Source organism: Numida meleagris, chromosome 2 (assembly GCF_002078875.1).
Source record: "Numida meleagris isolate 19003 breed g44 Domestic line chromosome 2, NumMel1.0, whole genome shotgun sequence".
NCBI classification, from domain to species: Eukaryota; Metazoa; Chordata; class Aves; order Galliformes; family Numididae; genus Numida; species Numida meleagris.
The window spans coordinates 90,421,080-90,448,005 of NC_034410.1; the positions used below are offsets into that span (position 1 = coordinate 90,421,080).

The 26,926-nt window shown below is 37.8% G+C and overlaps 1 protein-coding gene across 6 annotated transcripts; it reads right to left on the bottom strand.

The window, feature by feature from the left end:
* Positions 1,645 to 26,892, bottom strand: C2H18orf63 (chromosome 2 C18orf63 homolog). Of its 6 annotated transcripts, none has more exons than XR_002435365.1 (18): positions 26,639 to 26,892; positions 26,208 to 26,317; positions 25,180 to 25,251; positions 23,437 to 23,607; positions 22,694 to 22,772; positions 22,141 to 22,197; positions 20,675 to 20,786; positions 19,152 to 19,193; positions 18,115 to 18,191; positions 16,706 to 16,815; positions 15,792 to 15,888; positions 15,607 to 15,692; positions 14,856 to 15,039; positions 12,417 to 13,460; positions 11,092 to 11,211; positions 9,756 to 9,842; positions 2,605 to 6,309; positions 1,645 to 1,962 (listed from the first exon to the last, which is right to left on the bottom strand). XR_002435365.1 is itself a non-coding variant. In XM_021387756.1 (16 exons), exons 3-15 carry the CDS (start codon positions 23,568 to 23,570, stop codon positions 9,786 to 9,788), a joined length of 2,199 nt encoding a protein of 732 aa, XP_021243431.1. In that variant the 5' UTR covers positions 23,571 to 23,607; positions 25,180 to 25,251; positions 26,208 to 26,892; the 3' UTR covers positions 8,959 to 9,649; positions 9,756 to 9,785. The 6 variants fall into 6 exon arrangements, 2 of the variants coding, with proteins under 2 accessions (XP_021243431.1, XP_021243432.1); XR_002435364.1 differs by having other exon boundaries at positions 26,457 to 26,892; XR_002435362.1 differs by having other exon boundaries at positions 26,208 to 26,892.

A 26,926-nucleotide genomic window follows, 5' to 3' on the forward strand; every position in this document is an offset into this window, starting at 1 on the left:
GTATGAAAATTGTTGCTGGCCCAAACATGACTCACCGGGAATGAAAGCCAGGCTCATTAATTACTTTCTGCAGAGCATTCCCCAAAGTGCATTATTCATGCTGAAGTCCTGAGCGCACTGTAGTTTCTGAGGCAGAGGTGAGAAGACCTTTACTGGACTGCAGGCACTAAGCCTTTGGACTGAGCGTGCACCAACCTGCTGGGGAGGAGGGATGGATATAACACAGAGCTCAACATGACTGATTAACCAGTGCTAATAGAAGTGCCGTCATAACCCCAAAGGGAGACATAATTCCATGTGCAAAGAACTCAGTGGGAAGCAGGCAACTGGGGTGCAGTTATAAATGGTGATGCTCACCTGCTCCCTGCTCTTATCAGAAGCCGGAGCCTCTGACCACATGTTCCCCTGGCCAAGTGCAAGCAATGCCTCGTGGCACCACTCTGCCTTCGTGTTTGTGCAGATCTCCTGAGCTTACCTTACCAGTCAAAGGTGATAATAACATCATTTATATCATGTATTATATCTTCAAGAAATAGCGAATTACTGCATAAATATCTTATCCTATGTTCACAAAACAAAATAAAAAATACTCGGTGCTAAACCCTTGGCAATGAGCATATTAAAAGACTGCAGCATTATTATTCTGAAACCCTCTCCCTGATGGTGCAGAGAGGCATTTACAGCTGATGTGAAGGAGCTACACTTTGTGTCAGATTTCCCTCGGGTGCTGCGTGAAACTGCACAATAAATGAGCATCACTGTAACTTAAACAGATACCGGCTCTTCAGAGACATGAAAATAAGAATGTTGTGCTGATAAAATGTAGCCCTGGCAGGTCTATTACACTCTTCACGAAGTCTAACAGTTTTCTTCTAACGGGACCTGTCTTAAAAATTAATGATGCATACTTTCAATGTTTTGCCATTAGTGACGCACAGCTAAGTGGGCTCAGACGAGATTGCAGCTGGGCACGTGGGTGAGTACGTCCCTGACGTACTGGGGAGTGGGCTCAGCAAAAAGCTTCCCTGCTGCACCTTTCTTTGTCTATTTTATCTAAGATGATGTTTTATGAGATCTTCCAGCCTGTGTTCTCCTGCTCAGTTGCCAACAAGGCTGCTTCAGATCTCCAGCTTGAGTCAAAAATGGCATGTGACAGGACACAAATCTTTTTGACTGAAGTTTGGGAAAAATACACAAATAATTTCAGTTGCAAAGTGGAAAAAAACCTTCTTTTAGCACCTGCTAAACTTTCCAGTTTGAACACTGAATGCAATACTTGAAAAGATGCGATCAGATGACAACTTTTCTCTATGAAGATGCAAAGCCATACAGCATTCACAGTGTTGAAACTCCCATTGTATTATTGTCCCTGACTAACAATGCAGAAAGTAGCTTTTAATTTGGACTCATTTAAAATTAATTAATCTCTGCAGTCTCACATCAGACGTGTACACCGGCTTTCTAAAGGGCTCTCTGCAATTTAGCACAGGTTGGTGCCCACTCCCACTCCTCCAGCCCAGCAGCAGCCTGGGAGGAGCAGTGAGAGCCATGCTCAGAGCCACGGGTTGCAGGTTTGGCTCTGCAGGATGTGAGGGAGCATCCCGTGAGGGTCAGCATCCCACACCCAGCTGTGGCCTCAGAACTAACCGGACACGGGCATTTCAATAGCTAGTGAATGCAAGCATACCTAGTGCTAACGGTAAGGCTGAAATCCTGAAACTCACGTGTTTTTTTTTTTTTGTCCTTTACATCTGAAGCGTGGTTTACACTCCTTGAGTTTACACTGCTAGCATCAATCGATTCTTCTCTAAATGAGAATTAATGAAGATGTATGCTTATACCACAGTGCGCTGGCTCAGTGCCCAGGGACGGGGAGCCATGCATTTTCCATTACTGGACGCATTCATTTTCACTGATGGGCAGAATCCTGATTTCATTGTTACTCTTTCCAAATTACAAAATCTGCAGAGGCAGAATATTCAATTAGTGCTAGAAGACTGAAAAATAATAACCCAGGCTTGGCCCACCAGACAAAGCGCTTGGCTTCTCTGGGTGGCATTTTATTGAGGACATTCCTACAAGAACTGTGAGATTTGATACAAAAGGAAATGCTTTCCATAGAGTCACTGATTGGCTTGGGTTGGAAGGGACCTCAAAGCCCACCCAGCCCCACCCCCTGCTGTGGGCAGGGCTGTCCCCCACCAGCTCAGGCTGCCCAGGGCCCCATCCAACCTGGCCTTGAGCGCCTCCAGGGATGGGGCAGACAGGCTTTTGTCAGCCTTTGAAGTCTGATCTCCCAGGAAATAAAACTTTTGGAACTGAGTCTTACTTCAGTCTTTCTTTCAATGAAAAGAGCACAACGTAAGGTATATGGTTAACAAATGTTTGAGTTTAAACAAATTTCAGCTCTTTACAGTGCTTTTATGCTACAAGATGCACAATGAGCTCCAGGAGGATATTTAATTTATAGAAGGTCCATTTTTCTTTTTTCTTTATTATTTTCCACTGAATGAATGGCAGAAAAGGAAATGAAATTCATTTTATGGTATTTTTTTCTTTGGAAGATTAAAGTACACAGTATCAGTTTGAATTATGATATCTCACCCTTTTCCTGCTCTTCAGCAGAGGCTGAATTTTGCTTCATGTTCCTCCTCTGAAGTATCCCACAGCTGTGTAGCTCCGCTCACAATGAGAACATAGAATCATAGAATCACCAACATTGAAAAAGTCCACCAAGGTCATCCAGTCCAACCATCCACCTACCTCTGATATTTCCACACTAACCCATATCCCTTAGTGCTACATCTACAGGTTTCTCGAACACCTCCAGGGACAGTGACTCAACCACCTCCCTGAGCAGCCTGTGCCAGCACCTGACCACTTTTCGGAGAAGAAATTTTTCCTAATATCCAACCTGAAATATCATTGCTGCATAGTAGAATCCAAAATGTAACACAAAAAGTTAAATAGGTATCTGCATCTTTTTGACTGTGTAGGGACAGGCTCCTTCTGCTAGCATCTCCCCGTGGGATAACTTTCTTTCATTCTGGAAGGCACTGGGGCATGTGAGCAGCTTGAGCCAATTCTGCTGGAGTGAGCTGAGCTGAGACTGGTGGGCAGCAGCTCTGTAAGGCTGATCTTTGCTCTTGCTTAAATCTGTGCTGCAACATCGTGTGTAATTAAGGAAAATGCATTTCACTGGGCTAGCATGTGCTTTCTGGTTAGTTACAGGAAAGTTCAACTTAGGCACTTCTACCTAGATGGCCACTTCTGATAGTTTAATAGTATTTAATTAAACTCATACTCTGATATGCAGTTGAAGCCAGCTGAGCTGGGCTGCTCTCACACTGTCTGTTTGTCAAAGGTATTATGCGACAATGAGACCCATTCTGCAAGAGGGTCAGATGCATCAGCTTCCAATACTTTTCAGTTTCTCTCACTGGAGTGAGCTTAAATCTTTTTTACATAGAGCCTAAAAATAAATTTGTCACTCTTTTGAAAAACAGTAAGATCATTGCAAGAAGCTGTGTGTTCCTGATAGAATTGGGAACAATTTGCACATATTTTCCAGCAAAGTAAGGCTGCTTTGTCCTGGAATCTAATGCTGCCCTGGGGGGATTAAGCTGCTCAGGGTTTGCATCCAGTTCTGTGCAGCTCCCAGGGAAAACACATTTGCTCATCCTGGCTGCAAATTTTTAGGTGAGAGGTTGAGCCGCTGCTCTGTATTCTGCAGACTAGCAACAAGATAGAACAGTGAATCTTTTTCACAGCTGCAACACGTCGTTTTCCTGAACAAAGAGGAGAGATGCCATGAAATTCTTCATGGTTCTCCACGACGTGAGGACCAGCATGCTGATCAGCACACGGCCCAAAGTCCTTGAATTACCCCATTCACTCCACTACTCTGTGATACAGAGAGAGAGGGCTTCAACCTGACTGTTTTAAAACCAGCTATTAACACAAGCTGGTACAAACCCTGCACCAAAGGAACTAAATAACAAGCTTCCCTGTCTAAATAATTTGTAATCTTCTAAGTTCAGATTTGACATGGAACTTGAGCACAGGCCAGTTTAAAGAATGTAAGAAGTCCCTTCGGCTTACATCTGTTACATCTGTGGAAGAGAAGAACACTGTCAACTTATGAAAATATGCATAATGCACCAGATTGCTCTCTGGAAGTGCATATTTACTAAATAATGTAAACTCAGTACAAACAGTTCAGCTGTAGTCCTCTGAATCCTTCAATACTGCAGACAGCTTTGTCAAATGTTAGTCTGAGTTGACTTAGACAGAGAAAAACCGATGAAAGAGACATACAAAATGATAAAACCCAGTAGCCATTGAAGGGTGGGCAATATCTTCTGCCTTTTAACCTCTGACCAGTTTCTGACACCTGGGGATTTCTTTAACCTGTTACATTTCCACCTGTTACTGATGCACATCAGGGTATTTTGGGAGCAGGTGGGTGAGTCTGTCTGTTCCTTTCCCCCTGAGAAATCCATCCTGCAGACATCGCTCGCAGAGGCCCCAGGTGACTCCAGGCAGCGAGGGCACTGCCCAAATAGTGAGAACTCATTACAGGAGGAACTGAGACAAGCTCTTAACACTGCTCTGCATACAGCAAAAGGTAGCAGCAAAGATCCCTTCAGCATCAATAAACCCCTGCAAAGGCAGCCCCTGCACTAACCCTGCCTCCCCATCGGTGGCATTTCCACCACCACTCCTGCACCCAGCGCATTTCCTCTCTGTATCAAGTGTGCTGATGCACATTTAGGAGGATTGGGAGGGTTAGAATAACAGGTTCCCACCCACAGCACAGACTAGAAAGGATTTGGCCATTTAGGACATGTGAATTATTCAGTAGTTTATTTGAAGTGGAACAAATTGGATCTACAATAATTGTATTTTCACTATTTAGAGTATTATAATATATAACACAAAGTGATGCAAACATTTTAAAACACAAGAACGATGCAGAATGAATTCCATTAATAAGGAGATACCAGGCAAATGCTGGCAACAGACAGCAGTTAAATGGCAGCTATAGGAGACAGACCAGATGAAGCACAAGTTTATATAGCAGAGCATAAAGGCAACTGTTCCATGAGCTTTTCCATATTGTGGAAAAATTATTGAAAAAGATAGATTACATCTAGACAAACCTATGAAAGAATAACTAATCCATGGCATTTGAAAAGTGGTTTTGTATACCAGTTTCCAAACAATGTAAATATGATGAGTGTATTGCTCTTTTTTTGTGTTATTTGTGTTATTTAGGTTTTTTTAATATCGTATGCAATAAATTTACAAGTCACTGAAGTGTTCACTTTTAAATGCTGGCACCATTAAATGAGAGAGCTATGCTAACGTTTTCCATTTGAAATAAATAACGACAACAAAACTTGTCATTGTAGTAGGGAAAAATCCTAACCTGAAACACGAGGCAAATAAAAACACAACTATGGCAATATAAAAAGTTTTCATAAAGCACGTGAAGTCTCACCATACCAATTCCTTTAGGAAAGAAAAGGTTTTGGCAATGTATTAACAAAGCCAATGTTATACTACAGTTTTATATTGTTTGAGTTTAGAAATTGGCTTTTGCTTCTTAATTTCCATGTAACGCAATAATATTCACTTACAAACAACATAATGGGACCAGAATAATTTATACGTAAATTTATAAATCCATTTAATTTGATAAAATTACTAAAATGGCAGCAATATGTATTCTGCACGAATTGCTCAAGAATGGTGTTGTGAATTGGAATTTAAAAACCCTTTACATTCAATGGTTTTATCTGTGAGAAGGGAAATGCACTAAAAAATCTAACAGGAGCTAAAGAAGCTGTAATCAAATCCAGTCTTAAGATCATTCCCCAACTAAGAAAAACTGCAGTGTTTAGTTTCTAACTATTTGACAAGGAGAAGTTATTTAGGAATGTTTCACTGGTAAAACAAAGAGATGCAGATATTATAGCAAATAACTGCGTCATTAAATATAATTATGTCATAAAACGTAGACTCGAAACTTCAAAACAGCTTGGAACAGCGATCAAGCATGTAAGCAAGTGCTAGGATAGACATCATGTGATTAAAGAATTCCAAACAATTAGCCGAACTTCCAAAACCATTTGAGGATTATTAAACTAAACTGTCTGGTGTAGAAGGTGACATATGGATTCACTTGACTGTATGTATTTAACCTTCAATTTTTCATCCAGAAACAGGTAGCAGTGACATGAAATAAACAGAGTAAAGATCACAAAGCTCAGAGATCCTCAAGTACGTTAATGGCCTCTTGGAAGCCTGAATGAGGAAAACATAGAAAAAGCTGAGATCACAAAGGAAATCCAAAGGCAACTCAGAACTGTACAGCTAATATACCAACAAAAGTTGGTGTATTGCTGTATTTGTATTTTCATTTTGCTTACAGAGTTTGTATGAAGAGCATTCATGTTCCTTTTTTTTCTTTTTTAATTTTTACACAGAACAAGTAAAACATCTGTCCTTGATAATGGCAAATACATACTCAGTTTTATCCTTGCTCTTACATTTGGATTTTTACATTTAAATCCCTCAAAATATTGTTTTTGTGGTCCTGGGGGAAGCAATTTCCATTGCAGAAGTGCGTTCACAGCTTCTTAACTAGCTGAGATCAAGTGTTAGCTCTACAGAAAAGTGAGAGACAGAATCTGAAGAAACCATTCTCCAGCATTTTAGAATAGCTGACCATGCAGTAAATTGGATTAACCCCAATTTGGACCAAGCCTGTAGCAATGAAAAATAGACAGGATAACAGCAGTAACATGATAACATCTACTTTTTGGAGCAAGGCTTTAACAATTTACTAATGCATACAGACCAAGGGTTATTTCTGATCTGATTTGGAAATAAGCTTTCCTCCATTATAAAATAAGTTGCTTTATCTTTGAGAGATTAAAAAATGTTCAGAATCTTTTCTCAATGAAAATGCAAATATTTTCAGCACATGTAATTTCCATGTAAATGTTTTCAAATTTATGAGAGTTCCTTCAATAAACCAGATTGTGTTACATTTATGTAACAAAAAGGTATTATTTCAACACTATATTTTACATCAAGAAAGCACTTGAAAGATGGCTTTGTTTAAATTTCATACTATACCCTTTGAGTAACAAGAGAAATTCCTACATGTTGGCTTGGGGCAATCCGTGTTTTAGAAGAAATAATCTAATAGAGTTCTAGTCCTCATATAGAAAACTGCTGAGAATTTTTTACTTAATTCCAGTTGTGTGCATCCCCTGCATTCACTGTGTTCATACAATATCCTTACATCAATGGTAGAAATTAATTTCATGTAAAATATTAGTATTATTACTCTATCAGATGAGTTTTTAGCTTCTCATTTGCTAAATGAAATTTGGCAACTAAAACCAAAGGTCAGTATCCTACAACAACACAAGAGTAGAGCTAGAGAAAGAGTTCTATAGATGAGAGGCTTGGGAACTTCAGCTCTGCTATTTTCAGTATGTTCTTCCCCAGAGAGGGGAGGATTGTCTACATATGGATACAAACAGAATAGATGAGAATGGTTTAGTGCAAGAATTAAATGCTAAGGATCTTAAAATCTTACGTGCTTCTTTCATGACACTTACTATGCTTTATCAAAATATCCCCTTTTTTTACTCCAGAAAAATCAAGAAGAAAATGAGAATTCCTCAAGCAGTTAACAGGCTGTGAACTTGGCACATTAGTAACAAACCAACCGTTTTCAGAAGATAAATGTAAAAAAAAAGTTTTTACTGTCATGATTTACAAGATCCAAGTCGTTCTTGTCAACTACATCACTGAATTCCACTCTAAGACCTTCTCCCCTACAGCTCTTGCTACACAGTAAATTTGAAAACTTAAAAGTAATTCTCAAGTGTTGAAGCAAAAACATGTATTCTGAATGCAAGTGCAGAAATACGTCATAAAGAAAAATCAAAGCAAAATTTCTCAGAAATGAAATTGTAGGCACTGATCCAACAGCAGAAGTTATTTTAGCTCTAGTTTTGTTTTTAAATCACCAACGCCAATGATGAATCCATACCAATGGTATTCTTAGAAATCATATATTAAATATGTGATAAGACAAGGAGGAACGGTTTCAAACTAAAAGAGGGAAAACTTAGACTGGATATAAGGAAAAAGTTGTTTTACCATGAGGGTAGTGAAGCACTGGAACAGGTTGCCCAGGGAAATGGTGGATGCCCTGTGCCTGGAGACACTCAAAGTCAGGCTGGACAGGGCTCTGAGAAACCTAATCTAGCTGCAGGTCTCCTGGTTCATTGCAGGGGATTTGCACTAGGAGATCTTTAAAGGTCCATTCCAACTCAAATGATCCTATGATTCTATGATAAATACTTCAAGGATGACAGTTTGTTCTCCAGTGTTTAAGCTTTACCTACAATAATCAATTTGGTCATTTGGCGTCTAACCCATCAATAAGAAGAAAGTTGTAATTTTATCTATGTTAAAAAGTTAATGTTCTGGCCGCTCTCAGGAACATCACGTCTGTCAATTCTCAGCAAGTCAGAGACCGTGCACGTACAGATATCTAGACTCAATCTGTGGAAACAGATCACATCTAAAGAAGGGCCATGCCTCAACTGTCTGGCTTTGAAACTGAAGCAGGGCACATGAAATGTTAGATCCAGGAACAGATCTGCTGAATACCAGAATACAAAGGCCCTATATGAAAAGCTTCTATGCATACAACAGACTTTCTTCAGGGAGGCAGACAACTGATACGAACGTTCACCTGAGAGAATTTATCCATGCAAAGAATAGAAGGACATAAAGTATACCTCTGAGACAACATGCATATTTGGCTACTTGTTAGCACTTAACATTGAAGCCAAAAGCCAGGTTAAAAGACATACAGTTTATATTTCGCTTTTTTATTATTATATTTTCTATTTGATTTATATAATGTATATTTTTTGTGCTGCTGTGTCTGTGTGACCATTGTGTTCACACACCAATATTTTTTGCTGAATAAATATACTTCTACTTATCTCTAAAATGGTTAACCAGAAATACTTGTTGCTTCCTACATATTTTACTCCTAATAATGCAATATACTAGTAGATCAATAAAACTAGTGGTTTTCATATGTTATATGTATTATTAATATTCATAGGAAAAGTTTCTCCTATCCGGCAAGAATGTTATCAATAACTATCCATGCTGCGGGTTCAAATATCTGGCCACAAAACAAATTTTTATTCATTTTGTATGTCAGGTCATTTTGCCCTTGGATTAGATCTTGGCACCACAAAAGTGTCTAGCTGCCCTATTTCATGTAGCGATATTAAATAACATAGATAGCCACACTTTAATGGTTTATGGTTTTAACTTTAGCTGAGGTTCAAATGAAATTCAGCAGCAGAAAAAAAAAGGTTTATTTTAGTCTAAAAGAAAAAGAGCCAATCAAAATACAAACTAAAGCCAAGTTCTCAGTACTAGAAGAAGCTTTTGTATGTAACGAAAAGAAAAAAAAAAGCAATGCTTTACTTGCCAGTGTCCAAAGAAATCAAGGACCTTGGCTCCTTGTTCCAGTTAACCTTGGCTTCTGCTACCTCCTTATTTTGTTCTAGAAGCCAGTTGTTTTGTAAAGTGATACCTTTGGAGATAGTTGATATCATAATCCATAAAATGCAGAAGTTATTATAGACATGTAATATTATTTTAGTAATGAGAAAAATCTTTTAACTTTCTAATGAGCATACCCAGAATTTTCTTCAGTATTCCATTACATCCTAAATAGGAAGCTTACTTCTTCTGACTTTCTTTAACTTTGAGTAACCTTCTTCTTTCTGTTAACAAAACAAACAAGCAAAAAATCAGGAAAGCAAACAAAGCAGTAATACAACCTAACAGCTCAACTAAGAAGTTGCTTCTGAGCGTTCCTGAGCCTCCAGCTGAGGCTCCCCTACATCTGTGCATCCAACTCGCTGGTGCCAGCAGTAGCAGTGCTGCAGTGTGGGCATGGCAGGCAGCTAGCAAGGACTCGCTGCCACCTCCCTAAAGCAGCTTGCAGGGCTCAGGCTGATATACATTCTGCAAAGGCCCTTCATACTGTGCATGGGTAATGAGACCTCAAATGGTCATTGATTGCTTGAGATAAAACATAAAAAGCAAGGGAACCTGGGTGGAACCAGAGGAAAGCGTGTGCCACATATGCTCCTTCTGTCTTATTTTGTAGGGGGATTGCACAGTATGCTCTGTTGGCTACTAGCACAGATAATACCTACGTATCTGTGTAAGAAAATGTAACTGTACTGAGCTTTGGAGGCTTTAGACCCACTCCTTACTCATCAGCCTAATTTCTAGATAGTAAAAGCATTAAGAATGTGACTGTAAGGAGAAAGAAATGGAAGATACAACTGAGTTTTAAAGGACTGACACTGAGAAACAGAAGTGTAGTCTAGGGATAAATACAAGTAATAATTAAGAATAATGAAAAATTATTTTTAAGAGGAATTCAAATTACACACTATTGTCATTAGAACAGAATTCAGAGAAAAATGCTAAAAAACACAATTGGTATTAGGAACCTATTTAATTGCTGCTGTTAGCCCCTTCTAGTAATAAAACATCTGAAATACATTAAACAATTGGGAAAATATACCGATTAAAATTCCACATTGATTCATGAATAGCCTGTAGGAGCTCATTTCTACCAAATAATGCTGAATTCAAGTATGTAAGATGCACGTTAACATTTACACAGCCAACAAGAATACCATAGTTAATTTAGTCAGGATAGAACTTTTGTCTGTACCATTCTACTTCCGAAATGTATTTACATTATGTAACATAATTAAAGCTTTCATTCTAGTAGCACCTTTTGCAGGGGACAAGATTGTTAAATGCACATTTGAAGTAATACTAGCATAACTGATGGTTAAGATTAATTTTACTGAGAGTGGGCTCAGTGACATTTCTTGATTTCTCTGTTTTAAATGGAACATGATAAAATGATAAAACTTACATTTTCCTTTTTATTTCTTAATTTGAGTCTTTGCAGACTGGACTAAGGACGTATATGTGTAGGTCTTTTACCTGTCTTTTTCTGGCACAGCCTTTCTTTCCAGATGCTTCCGTGTTGCTCTCCTTCATTGAATGAGTCAGTTTTGAGGTCATTGTTTCATCACATGTCAGATATTTGTTCCCTGTAAACATCTGAAAGTATAGAAGTTTATACTATCATTAGAAAAAAAAAAAAAACAGAGTATTTTGTCTGTCAGATCTCACCAACACAATGCATTGTGATCTGTAATGTCTACCACTACCAACGTGAATTATAATCTCATTGCTCCTCAAACCAGGTTTCATCTTGATATCCTGACTTACCCTGGTTAGCTATTGCTACATGTCTTGTCACTCTAAATGTGTCTGTTAAATGGCAATAATCTTATGCCCCTTAATTCCCAATGGTTTGGCATTTAGGAACTAACAGATCTGAAAAACTGTGCACATGGAACAGCAAAAAATGCCATAATAAAACAAAGTTGAGATAACTTACCACGTTACATTTTATAGGTGAAAACACTGAGAAGCACAACACATTTCATCCATGTGTCCTACTTGTGGGACATCATTCCCATAAAAATTGCACTGAAATCAGCTCAGCTATTTTTATTATTGAAATGCACTCAGAATCATAGAAAATTCAGGTTGTAGAGAATGCCTTGAGGTCATCTAATTGTAACTTTTACTTAAAACGGTGATAACTTCAAAGTAAGATCATATTGCTTTGGGCCTCACCCAGCCATGTTTGAAGAATCTGAACAGATAACAATTCTACTACTCCTTCATGAAGCTGGTTCCAGTGCTTAACTACTCTCGCTCTGAAGACTTTTTTTCCTTATGCCCAGCAGGAATCTCTCCTATTGTGACTTGTACTTTTAGTGAAATTTAGATTAAACTTGCATTTGCAAAACCTTGCATGTTTGTCTAAGAGCACACTGCTTTATGCACATTGCAGTCAGCGCCACACAATCAGTGAGGCTTGAGATTCCTTCCAGGGACTGCTCATTAATATGGTTTTACACTGATTGAACAATGAAAATTTCACCATATTACCCTTAAACAAATGTTAATAAACTGATAGGACAAACTGTTTTAAAGAAATTAAAACTGATTATCCCACCTTAAAAGTCCGAAATGAAAATAGCTGTCTGTCTCAGAGGACAAAGTAAATTATCTTTCCTTCCAGAACAAAAAAGAGCAGCACTGCTTCAGAACATTAATATGTGTGGTAGAAATTTTAGACAACCATATTGAGAATGATAGTAAAACATGATGAAAGTCATCCTCTTTATCGCCCATTGTTGTTTCAGAATATGCTGAGTTTGTGAGAACCAGTGATAATGAGTGTTCTTTACCTGTTCACAGACAGAGTTGGAATGAAGACAGGTTGTCTTAGCAATGCAATCCTTAGAACGGCAGGATGGTTTGCTTTCATCATTTTTGGCAATGCACACTGTATCATTTAAGATGGATTCATGAATATTTAACCCTCGTCCTTCATTTGATTCCTTTGTTCGTTGCTGTGATAAACTGGAATTTGTCATTCCGTTCTCTAATTTACAAATCTGCAAATGTACTTTATTTGACTGGTGTTGTTTTCCAAGAGCTTGTGTGGTATTTTGACTTGCAAATTTTTTTCCTCCTCTTGAACTGGAAGTGGAAGATGCGTATGTATTTAGTTTTGGACTGATGTCAGATTTCTGAAGCACTGGCCTAGCATTCTTACGCAAGAAAGGAGAACTTGCCTTATTGTGACTGACTTCACTTGAACTCCAACCTGCAGCTGAGTTACTGGAAGAATCAGAATTAATCATTTGTTCACCAGACTCTGTTTTCCATTGAAATACAGATACATCTTGTTTTACGTATGCTTTCTCAGTAATTATCTGAAGTAAGCTGCTGTGAGTAGCAGGTTTATAAAGCTGAGTTAAGCTGGACTTGCAAACAGTCAACATTGAAGATTTAACACTTTTTACTGGCGATTGTCTTTCAACACTTTTTCTTTTCTTCCCATCAGTTTGATTTGTGGTGTTTCCATTCATCTGCATCAACCTTCCTTTGAAAATTGGTATAATTTTGCTAATCTTTTTTGGAGAGAGTTCAAAGGCTGAGCTTCCAGGCATTCCTAAGGACTTCCGAGGTGGTAGCTCTGATAGTCCTGGTATTTGCCTATTGATTAAGTTCTCAGTTGTTTCAACGCTAATATTTTTTGCACTTTCATTGCTACTTGAAAAAGTGTGAGGTTTTGGCTCTTTGATCAAATGCTCCATCCAGTGGCTGTTCTCCGTACTGCATGAGGAAGAAATGCTAGCCGAAGTCTGTTTCCTTGGAGGTGTCTGGGTCAGCGATACGACACAAACCATCTCACCAGCCAATTTCATAGACTCAGTCTGTACTTCCTACAATAGAAGGAGAGCGGTTCAACTCAATTAACTCGGTTTAAAAATCTGATAGTGACACCTAATGCATCGCCATATAATATATACCTGATACACGTCACAATATATAACCATAGAAATTCCTGTTTTGAATTATAACCATCTGTGTTTTTTAAACAATATTTTGTTGTAACCGTAACTGAAGATTCATTTTCACCTTTCCTAATTTTTTTTTTGTTCATAAAATATTCTGCAATATTGTATTTCTCTGAAGGAAAGACTTAAATTAAAGACATTGCCATAGAATCAGACTGAGAATCACGGAATGGTTTGGGCTAGAAGGGACCTCAAAGCCCACCCAGCCCCACCCCCTGCCATGGGCAGGGCTGTCCCCCACCAGCTCAGGCTGCCCAGGGCCCCATCCAACCTGGCCTTGAGCACCTCCGGGGATGGGGCACCCACAGCTTCTCTGGGCAGCTGTGCCAGCGCCTCACCGCCTTCTGAGTGAAAAATTTCCCCCTCACATCTAATATAAATCTCCCCTCGTTTAGTTTAAAACCATTCCTCCTTCTCCTATCACTACCAGCCCATGTAAAAAGTCTGTTATTATTTTGGTTTAGTGATTTCCAATTGGGCAATGATCTTTTGAAGGAGTCTGCAGAGAGTTTGTCTGACAGTCTCTTAGGACTTATAAAGGCATCTGTATTCTGAACAAAAGATGTCTGGATGCCTATAAAAACTGCAGATGACAAGGAGGAGCCATCCTAGCTTTGATCACTGAAGAGACATAAACAGGAACTGTGTTCTGAAAGAGGATTATAGTATTTTAGAATCTCTGCAATTTCTGTCAGTATTCTTTGTTCAGAATTAATTACTTCACTTCTTTCACATACTGCTACCCAAGAAATTTGAGTCTCAGCCTTTGTTAAAACTCCAGTTAAGGGAATTGTGCCTCCTTTCCATCACCAGTCAGAGTAAATCTAACAGCTTGAGTGTTTTTAAATGTCTAAGCTTATACAACTTTATTTTTCTTTCTTTTTTTTTTTTTTTTAAATAATTTGCAGAATATTTTTAAGATTGTTATTATTCTGGAAGGAGTGCAAGAAAGTTCTGGAAACTTGATTGTAAAATAAAGATGATAGAACACCAAATATTGATAGCAAGAAATTAATACTACAGTACTAATTCTAATCCTAATCCTAGTTTCCTTTTTAATGCATTTTTCAATATAACAATACAACAATATAAAATAATATCACATTACACATTTATTAAAAAGAAGGCAGTTGATCACTGTGAAAAGTATGCTTTCACGCTGTCATTGAGTTCTGAATACAACAAAGATTACTTCAAACCACAAACAGAGTACATGCCATTAGTATTTTTATTAAAAAAAAAAAAAACCAAAAACCTTACACATGCTGGAGTCCTGGAGAGTTCTTGTGTAGCATACAGTGCTTTACTTGTCATCCTTACTGGAAATCCACATAGATGTGTAAACTTAGCCTTCACATCAGAAATAAAAGCATTCAACACACTTTCTGAATCTGTTCTAGGGAAATACTGCACTGGCTGACTTCGAATGCATCTTAGAGGGTACCTGAGGAGTGTTCAGGGATACATAACAAAGTTCTTTGTATTTTCACAATTATGAATCACTTTCCTTTGGAAGAAAAAAAAACCCATAAAGTATGTTTAAAGATTTTTTTTTTTCAAAAAGGTGAACAAAAGCATCCACCTTCTTAAGTGACTGAAGCTTAAAAAGTTACGGGACTTCAGACATTCTAACCTACTGCAATAATGATACCATAACCTTTAGTCTAGTCTTTCCCAGCAGGAAAATTCTCTTCAAAATAAATCTTTGCTAGCCATAGTTTTACAGAAACAATGCATAGAATTAATTTAACTGTTCCTTTTAAGCCACCATTTAGAGTGGCAGTACCACATTTACAGAAGCCGAGAAGCAATCTGATCTATGTGACTTCCTATTATTCAATTCTGGCACAAACAGACGTAATGTTTTGTTTCAGTTTGTCTAATGAAACAATTCCACTGATTCCCATGAAGTTGTAGAAGAAGAAAATGTGGCGCATTGAAAAATGAAAATTTAAGTCTTAGCTAGGAGAGTAGTAGAGAACATGTAACAAAAAATATTCTTAAAGGATACGTAAATAACCTTTCCCCTATTGGCTTGAAGTAAACACTCAAGTATATTTCTCTCCCCTCAATATTCTCTGGAAGAATATATCCATACTAAAAAAAGAAAAAGAAAAAACCCACAAATGTGCATTACAAGTATAAATTTAATAAACAGAAAGAAGAGAGGGAAAACACAAAAACAGTGCTATTTACCAGATTCTTCCAGTGCATCTGAAATTCTTCATAAGAATGGAAAGGAGATTCTGGAGGAATTATATGGCTGATGTTTATGATCTGACCCATTTTCATGCTGTGCACAGGTGAAAAAAGATGCTTATAAAGGATGTCATAAAGCTTATTTGAAAACACATAGGATTTCTGAAAAAAGAGTCAAGGCACTGGAATGGGCTGCCCACAGAGGTGGTGGAGTCACTGACCCTAGAAGTGTTCAAGAAACGTTTAGATGTTGTACTGAGGGATATGGTTTAGGGGGGAAATATTGATGGTAGGTGGACGGTGATACTGGATGATATTGTAGGCCTTTTCCAACCTTGGTGATTCTATGATTATTTGACATTTAAGGCACTTATGTATTATTCTCAAGTTTTGAGAACTAACATCTTTAGTTTAGTTTAGTTTTGTTGTAATCTTTAGATTACAACAGAGCAATAGCAATGTTTGCTGAAACATGGAAAAGAGCTTGGAACCTACAAGGCTGATTTCTCTCATCTGTAATACCCACTACCTCTGAGTGTAGATCAAATGAAAATGTATCATTACTTCTGACACTGTTGCGATGAAAATCATAGGTGAAAATTGAGATGGTCTGTGGCAGAGATGAAAATACTTTTGTCTTTAAATTTACACTTTCTTCTAAAATTATACGCGAAGAAAAGTAACATTATTACAGCATTAGCAAAGAGACTACTAAAACTGAAATAGTATTTAAACACATAATTTATGATTCACTGATTTTCCTTTCACATCTTCTGTAACACTGAGACCTAACAGTAAAATTACCTGAATGCAAAACATATGCGTTCTTATCACTAGTGCATAATTTACAGTTTGTATGGCAAACGTTCCAGGAAATATTTGTTTCTGCTGGAATTTAAACAAACGCCTACCTTGGCAAGACATAGCACCAGTTAGCTAATATGGAATGTCTGTCAATAACTGTGTTTTCATTGCTGTCAAACAGCTTTATGGTGTTGGCCGAAATATCAAAATCTCCCAGCTTAAAATAGAACAAAAAGTTATTTGCAAATATCTCTACAGTAGTACAAAACTTAAAATATCAAAACTGATGGTATATCACCATATACTGAATTTTATACATTATTCATTTATCAGCTCTCACAGACTGCTTATGAAATAAGATATATCCACTACCAAATTGCACACTATCTTGTGTTAGAGTCTACACTTCTAAAGCAGAGGTAAAAGGCTTAAAGGTAATTTAAATCAGTGAAATTTAAATGTTAAGTGTGCTAATAAGGGTACAGAACAAATTCCTCAAACTAAAAACTGCCTCACTTTCATGCAGTTTTTAAAATTAAACTCAGAAACTTATGTTTGACAGCCTAGGAACTGCACAAGCCACCCTGCCTAATCAAGTGCCAAGATCCCAGCAACAGAATTAGAGGCACAGAGCTTCACCCTGTGAGGAGTCAAAAACACATTTTTCACAAAGACAAAATTTGGCTGCTGGGGCCAATCTAACACAGAGATTTAAAAAAAACATTTTCTCTTTCCATGGACTATCATGGCTTGCATTTATTAATTGATAAGAAAATCTGTCCATTTCTGTTTTAGAAAAGTATTCAAATGGTCAAACTGACAATGAAGCCACAACATGATCCCTTCCATTTATCCAATTTCAAAATGACACAAAGACAGCTTTAATATTTATGTTGTCCAATTAGGTCACAAAAGAAGCCTTATTTTTCTGTTCTTAAAGGGGATACTTTGGATCCAAAATACTTATTCTGGAAATTAATCAGAAAGTCTGACAAATATGCCTCCGTATGCATGGACGTACCAACATGATCAATTTTTAACCTCAACCATTACTTCTTAAACCATTTATAAAGCTGCATGGCACAGGCTGCTCCTGTGCTCCTGGAAGCTGCATAGAAAACCCAGCAAATTCCAGAAGAAAACCCAATATCCATTTACCTTATACATAGTGCTGACATCTTACCTGTAGCATCACTTTTAATATGTTACTCAAAACTGGTTATTTATTACAGTGAGATTGTGAATGGCTTTTAGAAAACACTGTTAGAAGGAAATCTAGAAAGCAGTCTAGAATTTGTATTACAAAGATGCTTGGTATGCTTGCTAGAATGCATCTATATATATATATAAAGATGTTATGCACTTAAAACAATTGTATAATCACTGTGATCACTGTCTTAATACATCAGAAATAAGCAGTACTATCCCCATCACACTAATCATAAGTCAGCTAACAGAAATAAAGACAAAGATTATTAAGAAAAATACAGCAATAGAAAATACAACTGTTTTATACCTCGGGGGGTGGTAACCGAACTGAGCAAGCCTCCACAATGATGCAAAGCTGTGTCTCTGACACATTGACATCTAGAACTAAAATAAAAACAAAGTCCAAAGCCCTGTTTTCAACTATAACTCAGCTGTTAGGAAGCTAAAACAAATGATTATTTAAAATCATTGTCAGTTAAAGTAGTGAGTTTAAAAAACAAACCGCAGCATGGAAATAAAAATTAATTGCATTTTAACAGTGAAAATAAACCCAACAACTAATTGCCATCCATACACCAACCTGTGAACTCAGGGCCATCCATGCAACCAGAAGCTTGAAACCCATACGTTTGATACAAAAATACCAATTTTCAAAGCAAACACATTTAACATAAAAATAACTATTGGCTGTACTGAGTCATCAGGCTCAGTACTAGGCATCCAGACATGGTCAATATCAAAGACTATATGAGCAAGGCAAGCACTTACTGATGTTTCTCTGGAATATTCATCATCCTGTGGCACAGAGACTGAACGTATTACACTTCTGAATATATATTCCTGCTGCAAATTTGATGTCAAAATATGTATCTGTTGTAAATTGGGTTCAGTATCCCAAAATGCAATCTTTCATTTTATACTGGAGTTTTAAAAATAAATTTAATTTTGTATTTTCTGCAATAGTTAAGCAGCATGCTTTCATTTTGCAAACAGCAAACCCTATACAGTCAGTTTCGTTCCTTTTCCTATCTATTATTATTGGGCTTCCAAACATTTAATTATAATAATCATAATGTTTTAATGGTAGGTTTTAATCTATGACCATAGATTAATAGCAGAAAAAATACTTTTTTGTGCGTGATTTTTCAAGGGTTCCTACAAATTGACAACAATTACATAGAAAAAATAATCTGCTATCAAGTCTATTTTGTCTGACATTACTTCAGAATGAAAAATGAAAAAAACATGTTGTAATAAGACTGTGGCATTATTTTGATCATAAGTTCACATAATGACACCTTACTCACTTACACAAACTCACTCCTAAAAGAAAACTGTACTTACCAACCGCATTTTGCTTTCCCGTTTGAGACAAGAAGTCTTTTCCTTAATAAACAAAATAGATAAACATTATTTTCTAAACCATACACCTCATGTCCTTGAGCAAAGAAAAAAAAAGGAGAAATGACATAGTTGCATTTGAAAATAGGAAAAACTCCACCATCAATTAACTTTCCACTGACTTAGCATATGAAATAAAAAGCAAGCTAGATGAAAGCATATGAATGGATAAAAATTCACAGACTTTTTTTTTTCTAAGAAGGAATTTATATAGAGAATTATTTTTAATTGATGAAAGAGTTAATACATTTCTCAAACTCAAAAGCAAGGCTGTATAGTACTACTGTATATTTTAACATTTATGATGAATTTTGCCAAATTTAGGATAATATATGATTAGGCAAGTGGCATGCACCATGGGTGTGGTGGTGTTTGTCAAAGTTTCACTGAAGCCAGTTTTATATGAGTTACCATCCAGTCTTCTATCTGTTATTCCTGAATAAGCTGATTTTAGAGAACTGTATGTTGTGAAGATGCTGAAAACAAAGATACTGCTAATACTTTGGCTGGAAACAAGATAACAGCACGTGCACTTTTCTCAGTGTATATTTTGAATGATCTACACAATTGCTTTGCTTAGTATCAGCACACCACAGTATCTGAAATGCATCTATTTTTCCATAGCTCTGTAATTCACAATTATACTATGCAGCAAAGATGTCAGGCAATGGAACTTCCATCTAGGACAAAAATGAGTAGGAGTAAATATCTGATAGAAAAATGCTTCTGCACTAGAAAAGCATAATCAAGTGCAAAAGTTCTACCGATGAAAGCGTGAACCTGAAAAACAGATAAAGTTCTTGGAAAACATTTACTGTTGTAGAGGAACTGTTGGGTCACGGCTTGAACTGGTGATTGAGCACCTGGTGAAGGGATGTGGCTGATCCAGAGAGCACAGGCAAATTGTTTGCACCTGTGCTCCCCACATGACCAGAAGGGGTGGACCGAGGCTGGAGCCACACTGGGCTCATATAAGGGCCAGCCATGGGAGGGAGAGCATCTGTTGGTTTAGACTACTTTCTGAGAGAAAATGCTATATAGCCAGAGAGCCTCTTCACCAGTTGGGTGAGTTCAACTCTTTTTTTCTGTATATACCTGTTGGCCAACCTGTAAATGCTTTGCCTGGTATTACCAAGAGCCTGTCAGAAACAATTTCACTTCTTTGTGAGCAGAACAACTGTATGACAATATTATTATATTTTATATATAAAATTATTATATTAATAATTCTGTTTACTACATTCAGTTACAATAATATTTAGTCCATTATAAAGAGGAGAAGATAAAAGCATGGATGTTATGTTTTTTAGGTTTAAAATTTGAATAAAGGAACAATAAAAATGTAATTAAGGAAAAAAGAGATAGCTACAGAAATAATAATTATAAAAGTTAATTTAGGGGTAGTAAATGCAATAATAAAAACTGAAAACTAAGCACTTGATTTGTGATCTGGGTGAGTGGAATACCTTGCACCAGGAGATGACCAGCCTTGTTCCACATAGGTGCGAGTCTGGCTGTTAGTGTGTAGGAGAGGCAAGTTTGGAGAATGGCTGGATTCACTCTTTGTGGTGCTTCCAACTAATAACATCAGTGAGAAAAGGAAAAAATAATTATTCAATATGCCTTTTGTAAAGGCTTCAGTCAAAATTTAAGTGAAGATATTGCTACTGTTACTTTAGAGACAAATCCCAGTGTAAGTTATACCTCTCTTTGTCTACATAGCTACAAGTTAGCACAGTATTTGATGTAGACATTTAGACACAGTATGGTGAACTACAACTCATTTGATGTTTTCATAGAGATTATAACTTTGTTGGAAGAAAAAGTAAGTGTATGGGGTGCTCCATTATATATACATCTTCCATACAATAGCCACAGCTTCCAAAAGTTAAGTACATTAACTTTGCTGTTGATTGCAAGAGGAAGTCTTGAATTTACTGAAATAACACATGCGCAGTTTTGTTCACTTGCCATACTAGTGTGCTTGATTCTGTCCTGTATAGCATGCTGTTGATTGTTAGCATTAGTCAGAAGAAAAAGAAAGCTTAAGAAGAGATAAAAGTATATGTTCAAGAGGATGCTCCTAGTGAGATCCTGCAAGGATATACTTGCAGCACGTGTCTATTAAATATAAATGTTACTACAAACCTGGTGGTGCTGGGAAATCTAACTATGACAGGTCTGTTACACAAATCAACCTAAAGCAGTTTTGCAAGGTGAGCTAATTTGAACAACGTATCTCAAAAATCCAGATACACATTTACACTTCTGGATTAAAAAACATACATACAACTGGCTGTGCCAGAGCTATTGGCTTTGACTTTTTTGAGTTTTTGTGAGTTAGCAATTTTAGTACATCCACACATACACTCATTAAACCCACAAACAGTGCAAACTAAAAGATAGTAAAGCATATGCAGAAAGGCCTGAAACAGAAACTGTTGTTATGCTTCTGGGTTCCATTTCTTCTCTATGCTTTAGTTTTCCTACTGAGACAACAAATCCTACCTGCGTTGGGGAGAACCAAAACATGAATGGGGAGATGTTCAGCTCTCTGATCACCTCACCAACAGAACCTACAAGGCATGCAGACAGCTTCACACCAGCAGAGGGGCTCTTTGGTCTGCCTTTACCTCGAGGTCAAATGTTAATGCTTTTGAACAGAATCGGGAGCCCCTGATTCCCAGCAGAGGAATCTAGTGAAATTGCTCAGGAAAAATTCTTGAAACTTTTGACTGATTACGTATTCTTATTATACTCAGGTTCATGAGAGACATTCTGACAGTGGAATGGGTTTTTTTTCTTTAAAACTTTGAAACTCCTCTTCAGAGAGGAGAAAATTGCATGCTCTATGAAAAATACTCATCTTTGTCAACAGCAGTCACAGACAAATGTAACTATCTGAAGAACTGAGACATCTTCCAGCACTTACAGTAGCTCCTTGTCTCTCCACATATGCTTTGCATAATCCTGATTTATAAAATGGTATCTAAAAAAAAATAGGAAATCCAAGTGTCTGAAATTGAAGAGAATTTTATGAAATCATACATTTTGGCCCATTGGTGTCTGTGCCTTAGAAAAGCATACTGAGGAATACTTAGAGAAAATAGCACATCCTATACTTCTGAAGGGGAATAATAGCTAAAATACATTTAGGTGTTTGTCATACTGTAATCTCTCTTCTTGGTGAAGATGCATTACCAAGTGAGCAAAAGACTGCCCAAAACAAAATGGCAGAACATGCCTCTGCTACTCTCATTGTGGCATCTTACCAACTCCATTCTGTTCCGTAAAAGCTTCACCTCGAGGAGACCATTTTGTCAAAAGAAAAAAAAATTACCTAAGCTGTCATCTACACTACTAATGCATGAGTGTAAGTGAGACTGAAATTATGTAACTTTACTTATTCTTGGTCCTCACACAGAACCCTTTGTAAAGAAGTGTGGATATACGTAACTGCATATACTTATGCAGTGATTACTGACCGCCATTACAACTGAAATTTGATTTAGTGTTCCAATAACAGGTGCAGAAAGGACATCTCGATACAGGAATACTAGCTGTCTGTAAATTAAAAAAGGAAAAAGTTCAAAAAACAAGCCTCCATTTTCAGTTTACTTTTTTCTTACTTCTAAAAACATAATACAAGTGATTTTTTTAAAATCAGTTTCCAGTGGTTCAGTGTAACATGTCAAGCCAATCCAATTTACTTACTCTTCACCCACCCCACAGTGGACTAAGACAAAAATTACAGGCCTTTGGTAAATAACAGATCTGCCTCAAAGAGTTCCATCTGGCAGGTTTTATCATTTCTTCCCTTTACAGGGAATGGCACAACACTTTGTGGGTGCTAAGGAATGTATACATTCTTTCTGAGTATTCTGTCCACTGTCTCAACCTACAAAAAGCATTACAGTGTCTCAAAAGACGTACCTAAAGCATTCCAAATTTGCATGTTAACAGAGAGTAACTTTAAATATTCATCAATCCCAAGTAGGCTGTCTTGTTGGTTTTAACTGATGACATTTAAAAACATAACAGTATTTTTTTCTCCAAAAGCCAGCACATCACCCCTCAAAAACATAAATTACTTTGAAAAATTTTATAGTTTTTACTGCTAATAAGAATGGTACTGATTTTATTACAGTTAACTCTAGTTGCACTAAAAAAATTTCTGAATAGCAAACACTAGTAGCTTCTGCAAATCATAACTTTCAAAACTCATTACCTGCAGACTTTTATCTGTGTGCTTCTCATCTCACTTTCTGGTAACTGGGGGCTCAGTGTTATTGTAGCGGCACAGAGTTTCTGCAGCTCTGGCAGACTGGCAAAGAATAGAGACTGATGCCTTCTGTCATTCATGTTATATAGTTGATTTCCCCAAAAACAGAACCTGGACCTTAAAAGAATGAATTACATTCTTTAAAGGCAGTACATAGTATCAGTTCATTATCTTCTGACAAGATTAGATAGGTAATATACAATTACTTGGTGAAGTGAAGCAGACAACTCAACATACTTCTGTTATAAATAACAAATTATACTTCAATTTCTTTTTTTTTTTAAGAACCAAAATATTAAGAGTAAAGACAAGGGTGGAAACATCCTTTTATCTTGTCATCCTTTTATCTTGTGAGTCTGTGTTTGGGCTGGAATCTACCTGGGAACCAAGAGCTGAGGAATCCTTCTGTGAAGTTTGTCCCCTGCTGTCTGGCAAGAAACTTTCAAGTGCCAGGAGTTCAGCAGAGTGAGAGCCTCTTACCAAGACGTACAAAGACAGCAGGCAGTCTGTCTGAGAGAAGGATAACTGCAGAAACACAAATCCACAATGGAGGCCTTTTCCTTCTTCCCACACTAGGTCCCCTCCCCTAGTGTTACAGGAGACTTGTGTACTCCCTGCTTAAATCCACTGCTCTTCGGGTGACAGGTCAATGCTGTATTCTTGCCTACATGAAAGGCAGTATCTTCTTACAGAATATGGCATCTGTACTGATTCAGAATAGCATTAAGCTACGCTGTTCTCCTATTCTCACACTCCAATAAGAAAGGTATGCAGACCAGCATTTTGTCTCAGTGGAAATCTTAGTTACACTCTAACACAGTTATCAAAAGAACAAGAAAACATACCTGTTCTTTGGAGTGGAAGGTGATTAGACATACAGTGGTTCTAAGGAAGTTGTATCTCACCCCCTAAGCTTTGCCTTAAAATAGAAATTATTGACTACATTTTGTGTGTAAGAGTATGAGGCTCTCTGAGTTTGGTGCTCAGGCCACAATATTGAATTATGTCACTGGATATTTTATGGAAAGTTAGAATGCAGAGCATGTATATGTTGATTGCTGCAACACTGAACAGACCTGCTGCAACTCCTAGTTTTCAGGATTTTTCTAAAAGGCAATGAAAAGAACCAAAATGGCCAGAAGTTCAGACAGTGGACATGATCCTACTATTCCTTCTTGTTACTTCTCCCACAAATTGACTGAGCAGTCAGTGTAAACTGTTATCATTCCATAATGATTTTGCAATTGAAATAGCAATAACTATTTCAGGACTATACACTGAGCAGAGACAGGAATCTATTCCTTTCCACAAACTTGCTCTTCAAAATGTATTATCAGTGAGAAGCAGCAACGCTAACAAATTCCACGAGTGTGAATAACATGAAGTTACCATTGTTACTTGGTTTTCTGTTACATGCCTGTTGCGTGAGTGCATGTACTACAGCACAGTCCAGGTGCAATGCAATGAAAATAGAATATTTATGATAAAGTACATGTAAGATTTCATTATTCAAAGTAAATACAGCCCTTCACTACAGTGGTGTTCTCAAAGTGCTCCAAAGAGAAAAAAGGTTGAAAATCTACTTTATATCCAAGGGGAGCCACCAGCACTGCATACCAAAAGCAGCTGTTTCAATGGTTCTCCCACCCACCTCTGAACCCAAAAACACCTTTTTAGAAATGGCCTTACCAAAGCAGAGAAGTTATCAATAAATAGAAAGCAGTTTTGTTGTCCAAATTTTATGAAGTTGCCAGATATGACCTGAAAAGCAAATGATGTAAATCACAGTCATAGAATCCTTGAATCCTTAGAGTTGGAAGGGACCTCTAAGGGCCATCTAGTCCAACTCCCCTGCTATGAATATCTGATATTATATAAATCATAAAAGATGGACTGGATAAGCTTTTTGAGGAACTATTTCAACAGTTTTTGCTAGTTCTAATAGTTTTGCTGTTCTGATTTTTTTTTTTTGCTTTGCATTGCTTACAGTGTAACACTAAAAGCCTTTATCTCAAATTCTAGAAAAATCACAAGATTGGTGTTTTGTGACAATTTTTAGGAAAATCTTGTTTCCTTGTTTCTTATCATTAAAGGAAAATACATCTCAAGTTTCTTCGTGCAATCATGAAAAGTCATGTGAAACTTCATCAGATAATTCTAAAAGCTATAGCTTTAGGGCAAAGGACCATTTCAAAAGAATGAGAAAAAAATAATCTTGTCACATTGTAGAGAGAAAAGAAAGGCTGAGTCCTCTGCTTTAATTAAAGTTTAGAAGTCTTCTGAATGGCCAGGTGGGGATTTTTGTTATAAAGATGTTGTAAAGCATGTTACAGTCTTCCTGGGCTTTGCTTTCTGGTAGAGGATGACTGTATTCAGCATAAGCTACATCTTCCTAGTGATCATAAAAACTAATGGGACAGAGTGCTGGTAGATGGTTTGTTCCTTCAGGGGAGAGGAAAAAGAGAGAAGTACCAGGTGACAGAGATCTACCAGTAAGAAATCACATCAAATAAACCCAGCTGCCTTCTTTAGCAGTAGTGGATCTTGAGTGCGCAGGAGGAATTACACCTGTAGATGCAGTGATCTTAACACACCATCTTAAAACCAACACAGCTCATGCTGACCTTCAGTCAGAGAATGGCTGTCACTGTTTTTCATTCAAAACAGGAGGAGAAATCACAGAATTTGTAAGCAGTATTTATTATTTTCATACTGACCTAGGCGACGGAATGAAGAGCCTTCTCGTTAAAACTGAAAACCACACAAAGCTGTGAGGGCTGCAGGGACTTGTGCCTTTGAGTTCGCTGTCGTAAACTGGGGGCAGCACCTGAATAAAGCTCTGTAAGCTTTATGTTACCTAAGTTATGCTGGAAGCAAACAAGCCACCTCCCCCCCAAAAAAAGAACAAAACAAAAAGAAGACAACCTACAACCACTCCAGAAGGTGTAAATCAGAACACTACCAACCTAAAGTAGCTTTCATCTGAGTCGGTACCGCAGCAGAGAGAGCTGCCCTGGAGCTGGGTTTTACCTCAAATAAAACTGAAGGAAAATAGGGCAACAGTGTACGAAAGAACGCGGCCGAGAGACGGCGAGGAAACCGCTTTTCGTCCCTTAGAAGGGCGGGGAGGAACGGCGTGAGGGGGCACCTGCGGCAGGGGGTGGGGGGAGGGCCACCGAGGCGCTCTCCCTCACGGCCACAGCGCGGCGCCAACACCGCCTCCCGCCCGAGGAGCCACACCAGCGCAGATAGCGGAGTAGAGTTCGCGCGCACTTGGCTGACTGAGGCGAGGCGGAGCACGTGACCGGGTCACGCGGGGAGCGCCGATCGCGCCCGGGAAGGCGGGGAACAGGGAGCACCCACCCCACCCCTGTGGCCACCCCGTTATCCCCGCCCTCTACTTAGGATCCGCCAATCAGCGGCCGGTAGCGTGACG

Coding starts and splice junctions, on each gene's coding strand:
- C2H18orf63 (XM_021387756.1), bottom strand. CDS start 23,570: ATGAATGACAGAAGGCATCAGTCTCTATTCTTTGCCAGTCTGCCAGAG. Junction 19,194..20,674: donor TGGTCATCTCCTGGTGCAAG/GTATTCCACTCA, acceptor TTGTTTATTAAG/GAAAAGACTTCTTGTCTCAA. Junction 11,212..12,416: donor CCAACTCTGTCTGTGAACAG/GTAAAGAACACT, acceptor CTATACTTTCAG/ATGTTTACAGGGAACAAATA.